We start from the raw sequence: 12,436 nt of genomic DNA, 5'->3' as shown, positions 1-12,436 counted from the left end.
AAGAGGGGATTGTGATCAGGGGCAGGAGATTGGGCTGCCAGATCTGGGCGGGGGTATAGGTGTGGGAGGGGGACAGAGGGTTTGGGTTGGTTGAGTGGGGGGAGAGCGCAGAGATTTGGGGCAGGAAAGGGCTGGGTTGCCAGAAGCAGACTAGGGCAACTGACAAGTAAGTCTCTTGGCCAAACTAGCCTGCCTGCCTGCCGAGCTTAAAATGTTTCCCAGCCAGCTTCCTTGCTTGCCTGGTCATGTACTTCATGAATAACTGAGCCCAGGAGAGGGAGTGTGATTCTTCTTAGCTGCCTGTTATTCTAACAAGCGGCTCGCATTGGCTGGTTTCTGCCAGAAACCGGCCAACGGGAATATGCTGAGGGTGGAGTGGCTCTGAAAACTCTTCCCACCTCCGCCCCCCAGTTTCAAAACAGACCTGCAGCAGTTCTTCTGCACAGTGTAAGACGGGGAGCCTGCCTGGGGTTCCCCGCTGCCCCAGTGGGCCGGATCTGGTGGCTTGGCAGGCCACACACGGCCCACGGGCAGTTTTGCCTAGGCCTGCCCTAGCCTCTGTTTGTCAGAAGCTGAGAATGGGTGACAGGATGGATCACTTGATAACCTGTCCTGTCCATTACCTCTGGGGTACCTGGCATTGGGCACTGTCAGATTACAGGATACTGGGCTAGTCTGACATGGTCTGAGCCAGTATGGCCACAGGAACTGAAAACATATAGAGCACTGAGCCATGGAGATAGTAAATGAGAAAGGTAGATCAAAAGCTTGAAGCAACAGTCATCTTCAATGCCCTATTATTTCACCACAATTCTTTCAGAAGTGGTACAGGTTGGACCTCCCTGGTGCAGCACCCTCAGGACCTGACCACAACTTTTCCAGATTAGGGGAGATCAACTCTGGTCACTGTGCTGATGGACTCCAGGATCTCCTGCGGTCCATCAGCAGACCCAACTGTGCTCCCCACCTGGCTCTACTGCCAACTAGTCTGGCTCTCCTCCAAACCAGGGCTGCTGAGCTCCACTGTCCCATATCTGCTGAGGTGCTGAACCTCCAGATCTCCATTCCTGGAGAAGGGGAACCCCTGTGGCTCCACTGTCCTGGGGCTGCCGGGGCTCTGCTGCCAGAGTTCTCACCTGGGGTGTGGCCAGAGATTTGCTGCTTCTGGGGCTGCCTGGTCCTTCGGGGCTTCACTGCCACGGGGCCACTGGAGCTTTTGGGGCACTGCCCCTGGGTTGCTTAAGTTCTGTGCCTCCGGGGGCTGCCAGGATTCCATAAACTCAGGGCTGCTGGGTCTCTGTTGCCCTGGGCTACTCTGCAGCCAGCCCCATGACATGGGGCTTCTGGCTCTCTGGTCCAGCAACATCCATGGTCCAATAGGACCATGGATGTTGCTGGACTAGAAAGTCCCAGACCACAGAGGTTCAACCTGTACCTGTGGGAGATTAGAAAGGAAAGGAGTTGAAACATCTTACCCACTCCTCTCCCCCTCCTTTCTTGACACGCTGTCCTGGAAATAGTGTCCTAATATGGGATAGTACAAGGCATCCCTCAGATATAAGAATGGAAAATACTAGACTCAAATGCTTAAAAACCCCGAGTAGCTTGATTTCTCATACAGATGTATATACCATGCTCCATATAAAAAGTGTTTAGACATTTGGGTAAAGCTGGATTTTATCTTGTTTTAGTAAATGTCTTGCATATTTAAATTATATGTTTTTAAACAGTAAATTCTAGGTTTTCCGGGCTACTGATCACATTAAAAACTTAACATTCCAAAGCCTACCAAACCAGGAACAAGAAAATATTGTCTTTACAAATCTAATATTGAAGTGAAGTTGATCAGAACAATCTGTATACTTGCCATTGCAGGCCACTGAACAGTATCTGCAGAGCTGGCTTGCGACTTTCGTTCAGCAAGTACCAATTTTTGCTCTACTAGAAATCCTCTCATGTTATGGTTGTAGACCTCTATCCATCTTCTTCTCTCCCATGATTCACCATCAAACTCCACACATACCTAGAGCAATGGGGAAGAACAAGACATGACCATCATATTGTAGTTTAAAGAGAAGGAAAAGAAACACCGAGACAAGTGCTATTAGAGAATTTTTTGTGACCCTAAGAACACTTCAGTGCCAGATGGCAGAGAGTTCACAAATCAGGCCTGATACTACAATAGTGTCTTCCAATAGTGGCTGTAACATGTAACAAAATACAACGTATAATATATATTATCTGGCGACAGGCTGGTCAGGAATACCACTGTGTGATGAATGTATAAGCTGTGTACAGAAGAACCTCAGAATTACAAACATCTTGGGAATGGAGGTTGTTCGTAATTCTGAAATATTCACAACATTTGAAAAACATGATGTTTTGTTTTTCACATTGACAATATATCTTTGAAACGTTTCTGTGTTCCTTTTTTAGTGCAGGTTGAACCTCCCCAGATTGGCACCCGAGACCTAAGTGGTCCTGAAAAAGGGAATTTGCCGAACCATGGGACATCAGGGCTCTTCCCAAGCTCTCCGCCCTCCCCCCCCGACGGTTGCGGCCCTAGGAAAACTCAAAAGCCTGACCTTTTCCAGCCCACCTGCCTGGTTCCGTTGCCCCCAGCCTGCTCACAGGGCTCTGCTCATGGGCTTCCCTGACCCCACATCGAGTGGCAGCTGCTCCCAGGGTTCCCCAAGTCCTGGCCCCACACAGAATGGCAGCTGCTCCTGGGGTTCCTTGTCCCCAGCCACCTGGCTCCACACAAGGCAGCAGTCACTGCTGGGGCTCCCTGCCCCTGTCCCCCACAGGGTGGCAGTCTCTCTCAGGACTCTACCCCAAGCCATTGGTCTTTCATGCTGCTGCTGACCAGACCTGCTCCACTCCCAGCCTCAACTTCTGTGCCCAATGCTCTCTGATCTAGCAACATCTGAGGTTCTGCCGGACCACGGATGTTGCCAGATCACAGAGGCTCAGACAAGAGAGGTTCAACCTGTAGTTTACTACTAAATCCAATATTGTACTGCATTTGCTCTTTTTAAAGTCTCTGTTGCTGCCTGATTATGTACTTCTGGTTTCAAACGAAGTGTGTGATTGGCTGGTCACTTCATAACTCTGAAGTTCTACTGTATAAAGAATTACGTGTGTGCTCAAAATATGTTCTTAAAATGTGTTTTTAAGCCATGCATAAATCAAGTCTGCCTTAAACAAAAGAATTTGTATTTATGAATTTGCACCACCAGAAATCTTCCTGAGACAAAGACAATGAACTCTGGAAAATATAAAAAGCAAGTAAAAGGACATTCTAGTTATCTTTTACTTTGGGGACATGGCAATCAGCACCCAATGAGTCTATGAATAGCAGCAGATCCTCTTGGCCTGAAGGGAAAGAGCTGCTACTACAATTTCCTGGTGTGGCAGGGAGCTGACAGTCTAATGTCCAGCAAAGCTCACTTTTGCTAAGGCAGAAGTGTAATACAGTAGCTTACAGTTATATGCTGCACTGAGGAGAATGCCACACCTTTTTTACTTTATCCTACAATTAAGTTTAATTATAAGCACTCGTTCTTACTAAAATGTCCAATTACTGCATTTCTTTCATGCAATGAAGCAATTGTTACAATACTCTATTTTTAAACTAAAAGCTAGGAAACAAATTCTAATCTAATTATTATTATGCAACATGCTTAACCATAAAATTAAAAAAATAAATAAAAAAGGGTCCTGTGGCACCTTAGGGTGTGTCTTCACTGCATCATAGCTCGAAATAAGATATGCAACTTTGCAAACAGCTTATTTTGTGCTTTGGCGCTGTCTACACAGTGCCAAGTTTCGAAATAACCTGCTATACAAAACCACCACTTACACCTCATGGAATGAGGCTTATAGGGACATCAGAACCAGGGCCGGCTTTAGGCTGATTCCCGGTGTGGGGCCCCGCGTTTGAGGGGGCCCCACGCCCAGGGAAGCGACGCATGCGCCGGAAGTATGGCGCATGCGCAGTGAGCCAAGAGCATGACACTTGCACGGGACCCCCAGGTGCACGGCGCATGTGCCGTGCGCCTGGGAACCCACGCATGCATTGTACTCCCAGGGCACTGCGCGTGTGTGGGCACACAGCGCATGCGTTGTGACCTCCGGGATGCACGGGGCATGTGTCGTGCCTCCATCGTGCAACGCATGCGCCGTGCTGCCCGGGGCCCCACGCATGTGCGGCCCCACCCCTGGAATCAGGCCCCGCGCTCTGTAGAGCTGGCCCTGATCAGAACAGCAAGCCTGTTATATTTTGAAATAACGGGCTTGCTGTAAGGACCCAGGATAGCTATTTAGGGATACTCCGGTATCCTGAAATAAAGCTGCAGTGTAGATGTAGCCATAGAGACTAAAAATTCCAGTCTTCTACACTTACCCTTCTAAGTGAGCCATATTCTAATTTTAAACTAGAGTAATTCAACAACTCAACTATTGCTACTGAGAGTTTTAAAAAAAATGTTGATTTTAAATACAAAGAAAAAGCTATTAAAAAGTTAGGTATTTTTAATACCATGTCAGAACATCATTCAATTCTCACTTTCTATTTTTGCAGCTTCCACTCAAATGTGTTAGCTGCTTTACAGAAATACATGAAAAGACCAGGCACTGCACAGAGAGCTTACATTATTTATATATTTTCCCCCCCCCAAGAAGAACATGACAAAAAAGAGCAGGGAAATACTTTTATATTTAAGCAATAAAAAGATTAATTAATAGCGATTGATTACTGCTTAATTTTGTGTACATCTTTTGACCCATTAAATAAAAAAAATGTAGAAAATATTCCTCACTTCTGAATGAGGAGAACATAATAGCTTGATAAACTGGTTTCAGAATGTCATTTCATGCCTATTAAGGAACATGAAGAGAGGTGTAGACAAAGTAAGAGAAAACAATACAAGAATGCTGCCTCCATTCCTGCATATGTATATACAGGTTGGACCTCCCTGGACTGGCACTCTCCGGACCTGAGTGGTCCCAGATAAGGGATTTTGCCAGACCAGTGGTAGTCATTTCTGGACTCCCTGCCACCAGCCCCTCCAGCTCTGGCCCAACCACTGCCCTCCCAGCTGGTTCTCCTCTCTCACTGGCCCCACAGCCCTACCAGGTAGCCCCCACCCCGTATATGCACTGGGCTCCTGCTGACATGTCCGGCTCCTGCTGCCATGCTGGGCAGCCCTGCTGCCTCGGTTTCCCAGGCTCTCAGCCCTGATGCTTTCAGTATGCTGGGCTCCTGCTGCTGCTCCAGGGAGGCTGTGCATAGGGCTTCTGCCGCCCTGCTGGGAAGCCCAGCTGCCATGGGTGGGGCTCCCGCTGCCCTGCTAGCTTGCAGGGCTCTCTGGCACTAGCCCTCCACTGGGACTCTCTGGTCCTGGAACATCCGTGGTCCAGATGTGCTGTACAAGAGAGTCACAGTTAAAGAGTTACTAGAAGACTTATCTGGCGCTGCCTGGTCCAGCCTAATACTCCCTGGGCCTGGCTGGAGGGTGGCAGGTAGGCGGCAGAGGCCTCCCGCTGGGCGGGTCCCACAAAGGCTGGCGGGGTTGCATAAGTTGGCAGGGCGAGGCAGTGCTGGGTTGGTCACCAGTGCTGGGGGTGGGCCTGTGGCTCCTGTAGGGGTAGGGAGGAAGCTATACTGTCTACCCGGGGGGGGGGGGGGAGGGGAGCTGTGAGGCTGGCAGGGATCCCCCCCATCCAGTACTGGATGGTGGGGGGAGGAGGGGATGACCACTTACCTGGGCCAGTGGCTTACAGGATAGCAAGCCCCATCCCCAGCTAGCTACTCTCCTCCTGCTGTGGCTGCCCCACAGCAATTACTCTACAGTAGTGGTTTCCAACCTTTTTACACCCAAGATCACTTTTTAAATCTTAGAACAAGCAAAGATCTACCACCCCATCCTCCCCCAAAGGCTCCACCCTTCCTTGAAGCTCTGCCCTCTCTATTCTCCTCCTCTCCATCACTTGCTATCCCCAGCCCTTATACACTCTACACTTCCACTTTTTTTCCAATTCTTATGTAGGAAGTAGTTTTTCCAACATTTGGCCTGTCTAGACTGGGCCAAATATTAGAAAACCCCTTCTTTGGGAATCGCCCTTATTCCTCATGGAACGAGGAATATAGGGGTTACTGAAAGAGCATGTTTGCTCTTCCACTAAAAAAAAAGGCAGAAGAACAAATGCATCCCTGGATGCAGAAGAGTTTTTCCAGGAAATCTCTGGAATCCTGGAAAAACTCCTGCAGACTAGCCGTACCCTCACTGGGTTTGAGACAGGATGTGTGGGTTCTGGGGTGGGAATGAGGGATTTGGGTGTGGGAAGAGGTGAGAGGTGCAAGCTCTGGGAGGAAATTTGGATGCAGGAGGAGGTAGAGAAGGGAATGCTGGCTCAGGGAGGGGGCTCCAGGCAGGGGAGTGTTGGGGTCAGATGGAGGGTTGCGGTACTAAGCAAGCCACATGTTTGTGGCTTTGAGGGTGCAGGAATTTGGGTTGGGGTATGTGAGGGGCTCAGGGCAAGGAGTTCCAGTGTATGATAGGCTCAGATCTAGAGTCTGGGGTGTGTGCAGGAGTGTTATAATGCTGTGGCCAGATGGGGGCTTGGCCCCAATTGGGGGTTTGTTGGCCAGACTTCATTTTTAAATAAAATACTATGTCAAACAAAAAGTTTCTTCAATGTCTTATTTATCAGAAGGGCAGGGAACCGGTTTCGAGTCAGGGGGTCACTGACCCACAGAAGAGTCAGTTGGGGCCACACAAGGGAGATGCAAAAAAAACCTCCCCTCATACTTCCCCCAAGCCTCACTAATGAGGCCCCAACTGTGCTGGTGGGAGCAGGGGACATGGTACTGGGGAAGGGTGCTAGTGGGTGCTGGGACAAGGGACAGAGTGCTGGGGTGGGGACAGGGTTCCGCAGCAGGGGACAGGGTACCAGTGGGGAACAGGAAAGAGGGGACAGGGTGCCTGCACCAGCCTCCTCCCAGGACTCCCGCCACCCCCAGCAGAGGAGGGAAGCTTCCGTGCATGCCTCCTCCAGGGCAACTCCCCCTCCCGCAGCGCAGGAAAGCTCCAGCACGCGCCTCCTCTGGGGATGCCCCCCCGCAAGTTCCAGCACACCATAGACCTGAGGGAGGGAGGAGAACCAGCACACTTCTGGAACCCCCGGAAGTGCCTTGCAGCTGCAGGACTTCCATCCACCCCACAGGAACCTGGCACTACCTCCATTTTCACTGGAGGTAGGTAGTGGAGGTTCTCGGGGTGGGGGGAAGAGAGGGGATCCCCCCGAACGCCTCGCGATTGACTGGTTGATTGCAATTGACCGGTTGGTGACCACGGCTCTACAGTATAGCTGTTCCCCATGCTCACTGTCCCCTTGGTCACTATGCAGTATCATGTCCCTCGAATCAGCCCCCTCCCTTTCCATGTTATGGAAAACAACTGAATTCCAGACTCATCCCATTTTCTTGACACAACCAAGAAACTTGACCTTGCTTTAAGTTCGGATAATAGAAACTGTATACCAAATTTGGCGGTCCTAGCTGTTACCATTTAGGAGGAGTTCTTGAACAGACTCCCGGACAAGCGCACAAATCTCTGAAGTATATACAGAAGTTATTGCTTGCATGGAGCTTCATTTACAAGGTTTTATGCAGGTTTTAATATGCCCCCTTCCCAGTCATTATAATATTTGACAACATGACAGGAAGTTTAGGGCAAAGTTTTTGTAGCACTCGATTTGATTTGAGACTATTTTGTAAAACAGAAAATGATTTAGTTTGGAGTGAAGCATCCCTTACTAAGTGTGCAATCCAACACTGCAGCACTGTGACAAAGTGAGAATCAGAAAGTTAGAATCACAGAAACAAGAGTGAAACTGACTGATGTTTTTTCACTGTAGAAGCTGAATTGCACAAGATAAATAGGGTAAGAAAAAAAATAAATAGATTGTTACTAATAGTTTAGACAAAAGAATACATTATCAACAATTTGTAGCTGTGTTGGTCAAAGACACTAGTGAGAAAGTTTTGGAGGAACTTCTACTGGTGAGAGGGGTTTTTCAAGCTTACACAGAGCTCTTCCTCAGGTCTGGTAAATGTACTCATAGTATCCCAGCCAAATACAAAATGGAACAGATTGTTTAGCATAAATAGTTAACACATTTCAAGGGACCATTAAGATGAAGTGGCCTGTTGACACCCCACCAGTTGTGGGGGAGAGGAAGAGAAAAGGGAGGGTGTTAAAAAGTGTTTATTTTTTTTGGAAATGTGTAATGGGCTGAAAATGTCAGCAGTTACAATCTTTACACACAGGGGGAAGGAGGCTCAACGGGAACTAGTACCTGCCAGGAGCTGGTTTAAAAGTGGGTTCCCAGTGAGCACCAGCTTCTGCAGAGCCGCCTCCCCCCCATCCCACACTTCTGCCTCTATCAGAGGCAGCAGTGCAGGGGAAAGGGGAGGGGGACCTGCGTGTAACCCAGGCTCATCAGTTAACCATGTTACACATTTACATCCCTACTTTCTACAGACTACACATTGCCATTCAAATTCCTCTGTTCCTCAGTATGGCTTTTCCGTTCATCACCCCTTTGTAACCTTTTGCTATAAATTCCTTTTAGCCCCTCTATCGTTCTTCTTTTGAGACTTTTGAGTGGTCAAGTTTTATACATTTTTGTACAAAAACTGTTGTCACAACTGTCTCCCTTGCCATTCTGATGACTTGTCACACTAGCACTTCTACTGGAGAATACACTAGAGTTAATCTTTTCTAGCAAAGCAGTAACCAGTTATAGGTCTCAGAGTAAAGCTCAGCAAAATCTACACACTCACCAGTTTCTTTTCCTTTCTACTATCAGAGAAGGGAGCAACTGTTCCTCCCCACACCATATAAGGCTTTGATACCTTCCCCAACATGCCATAAATGGGTACTCTCCCTCAGCACACTAGACATGGTCCTGTGGCATCTTGGAAACTAACATTAATAAATAGTATCATAAGCTTTCCTGGGCAAAATCCACATCATCAGATGATGAGCTAGAGACTAATGAAGTGGTTTTGCCTGCAAAAATTCATGAGACTATATATTTTCATTAGTCTCTAAGGTGCCACAGGTTTACTGGTTATTTTTGAAGTTACAGACTAACACTTACAGCTTCTTAGACTTTTTAGAAATGACTAGAGTGCCACTTTCTGGAATTTAGGTTTGATCTGTAGTGCAGAACCAAAGTTTACACAGTAAAGAGAAAGAAATAAGTCCATTAAAATTACTTTGTTAAGTGCCGTGAAAGGAAAAGGGACAAACACTTGCTCAGATTATCAGAAGGATCTTTCACTAAGAAATATAACTGAAAAAATAATGGCAACACAAGTAGAACCATGAAACATGGCAGTCAGTTACCAAATCAAAAGTAGAAAAAAAATGTAAAATTTACACACCATGAATGTAAAGTAGAAAAAAACTCGTAAAAATGTACACACCTACTACTACCAAGAAGTCCTGGTCGCTAGCAGATGCTTCAAGTTGTGGGTTCATAGAACATTTGCCTGTTGCTCAAAGGCAGCTATTTGATATTGCAATCGCCATTACCCAACCCATCAATTTTACACATTTACTGTAGTTATAGAATCATACAATACTAGGACTGGAAGGGACCTCGAGAGGTCATCGAGTCCAGTTCCCTGCCCTCATGGCAGGACCAAATAGTTGTAGGAAAGCATATTCACCACACAAAACAAGATTTCTAACTGCGGCAGTGAAGTGTGCTTAAACTGACGAGGAGTCCTGTGGCACCTTATAGACTAACTGAAGTGTAGGAGCATAAGCTTTCGTGGGCAAAGACCCACTTCGTCAGACCCATGCATCTGACGAAGTGGGTCTTTGCCCACGAAAGCTTATGCTCCTACACTTCAGTTAGTCTATAAGGTGCCACAGGACTCCTTGTCGCTTTTGCAGATTCAGACTAACACGGCTACCCCTCTGATACTTGTGCTTAAACTGTGTCTTAACAGATAAGAACCAATACAAACTTCGTCCAAGTGGTAGGAGCAGCCAGGCAAACTATAAATAATTGATGGGGTTGTGGTTTTGTGCATGTATTTAACATTCCAGATGACCGAAAATATTAGACAGAGGCATCTAGGTTGTTTTCAGACAGGTGCGTATCTTACCTGACAGACGGAGCTAGTCTCAAATAACTAAGCAACAGCCTACACGTTTCCAAGAGGCAAGAAGTCAGCATCTCACACTCATCGCCCCCGAAATGTCACATGAACAGAACTTACCTTGAAGTCCCGCTTGGAAATATCGGTGTGTGAAACGGCCCGGATCCGCCCAGCTCTCCAGGGCCACTCGGAGACGCGGTCCGTATCCCACGGGCCCGTGCTCTCTTCCTCGGACAGGCTCAGGAACCTCTTCCCGACGAGCAGGGGCCAGCTCTCCTCCAGCCTCAGCACCATCCTAACGCATTGGGGAGCCCCGCTCTCCGCAGAGGAGACCCAGGAACTTGGCGAGAGGAGCGCTCCTGAGAGTTGCACGCAGACCCCCCCCCCAAGCCTCCAGAAGCGGCTGAACTGAAGCCGGGAGGCGAGCGCTGGGGGGCGGAGGGCTGAGACACGCTGCTGCCGTGCAGGTGGGGAGAGCGGAACAGCGGGGCTGAGGGACCCTGCCCCCCTCCAACCGCCGAGCGCCTCTTTGTTCCCGCCGAGCCCTCCTCAGCAGCAGTCACCGCCGAGCCAAGTCACTGGGTGTCAACGGAGCCCCCTGAGGTGGCAGGTCCCCGGAGAGGCCGCCAAGCCCCACTCCCGCCACGCCACTCCTCAGCACCCAGCGTCCCACACGCCCTGCCCCCAGGCAGCACGTCCCGCAAGAGCCTCCCCTCAGCCCGAGCGCAAACAGCTCCCAACACTCCTTCCGTGGGCGCCCACACACCCCTCCACGCGCCCTCCTCCCGCGCGCTGGTCCCGCTCATTGGCCCAGACCGGGAGGAGGGGAGGGGCACGCGGCACCCCCTGTCTCGGATTGGCTGAGGGGCGGAGTTAGCCCTCGCCGTTCATCAGGTCGGTTTTTCAGACGATGCACTTTCCAAAACCCTGATTCTTCCGCCGGTCCCAGATAAAGGAGTCTCGCGACCCACTGCAGTCTCTGAGGCCCCAGAGAGAAAGGCCAGAAGGGAAAACATTCAGCATGTCGTTAGTGGCACCGGTGGGATTTTTTAAGGTAGGTTGGGTGTGACTAGAGGGATGCATATGCGGGTGGCGGAGGGATCTCCACTGGAGGCAAGACGTGTGAGAGGGCAGCTTATACGTGCGGTTAGCGGCGTACTCAGATATAGCACAGGGGGAGGGGGCTTTTGCGGAGCTGTTCTGCGCAAGCGCACATTGCCAAAGCGCACCTGCGGGGGAGCTGCGGAGGTCTCTGCGCATGGGCATTCAGGGAAGGGCTTGACGCCTACTGATGGAATGCTCTACCCATGCGCATTAGAAGGAAGGCTGATGCCTGGGGAAGAATGAAAACGAGGCTGAGGTGTCTTATAGGCGGCCATCTTGTGTAGCAGCCTTGAAGGCTATTGGAGAGCTTTTTTGGCTTGGGGTCTTGCACAAAGGCTGGGCCTTAATGTTAAGCCATAGCTGTGAGGCAGCCAGGGCGCTTATGGGTGGCAAGTCGGTTGGATACTTTAGAAAGGAGGGAAAGGAGTTGATGGGCACAACACATGTTTTGGGTGAGAGAAGTAACATGGTCGTCAAGCTAATTGCTGGAAGCAAGCTCCCCACAGACCAAAACACACCAACTCAAAGCAATGCCAAGCTTGGAAACATACCTCTGTGACTACGCTAATCGACGCCAACCATTGGCCATCAGCCATTAAACATCAATTGGTATTACACAAGCATCTCACAGCACGTAGTACATCACATGCAATGCATTAAATGCCCCCAACAGCTATGTGAGTGAACTGATACTCGCTACACTCTGGAATAAACTCTTACCGGAAAAGAATAAACGATAAAAAATACACAGCATTAGGTAAACACTTCTCACACTTATCTGTATGTCACCCTCTCAGTCCTCAACCTCAAAAGAAACATACACAACACCTTCAAAAGATATGTGAAGTCATAACTTTGCTAAACAATAAAAGTCATGGGCTGAATAGAGACACTGGAATTATGGTTTGTAATAGAAATCTTAAACCCAATAAAGGCACCCCCTGTCTTTTTTTCTTTTCCCCCCTTATGACTGGAGAAGTGTTAACTGCCCACTTGAATGGTTCCTTGAAATATGTGTTAACTACCTATGGTAAACAATTTTTTCCACTTTGTATTTAGCTGAGACGCTCTGAGTAGAAGATGGCAGCCTTCACAGGGCCCACTCTGTAAAGTGAGAATTCACAATAAATGCCATTAACTTGGAGACTGAAC

The 12,436-nt window shown here is 48.8% G+C and overlaps 1 protein-coding gene across 3 annotated transcripts in view; it reads right to left on the bottom strand.

Moving 5' to 3' along the window:
• KDM3A (lysine demethylase 3A) overlaps nt 1-10,926 on the bottom strand; it is a 66,992-nt gene extending 56,066 nt beyond the window's left edge. Inside the window, exons 1-2 of one of the 3 annotated variants that reach the window (XM_075930956.1) lie at nt 10,301-10,926; nt 1,868-2,023 (exon numbers count right to left, since the gene is read on the bottom strand). In XM_075930956.1, coding sequence (XP_075787071.1) covers nt 1,868-2,023; nt 10,301-10,474 — 330 coding nt within the window. In that variant the 5' untranslated portion in view covers nt 10,475-10,926. Of the gene's footprint in view, nt 1-1,136; nt 1,762-1,867; nt 2,024-10,300 lie in introns of those variants that run through there. The other 2 variants (XM_006111621.4, XM_075930957.1) reach the window with 2 other exon arrangements.
• Nucleotides 10,927-12,436: the final 1,510 nt, after the last annotated feature.

This window comes from Pelodiscus sinensis, chromosome 5 (genome assembly GCF_049634645.1).
Source record: "Pelodiscus sinensis isolate JC-2024 chromosome 5, ASM4963464v1, whole genome shotgun sequence".
Classification (NCBI taxonomy): domain Eukaryota; kingdom Metazoa; phylum Chordata; order Testudines; family Trionychidae; genus Pelodiscus; species Pelodiscus sinensis.
Note: the sequence above shows the minus strand (reverse complement) of the source record. Positions and strands in the feature narration are given on the sequence as shown.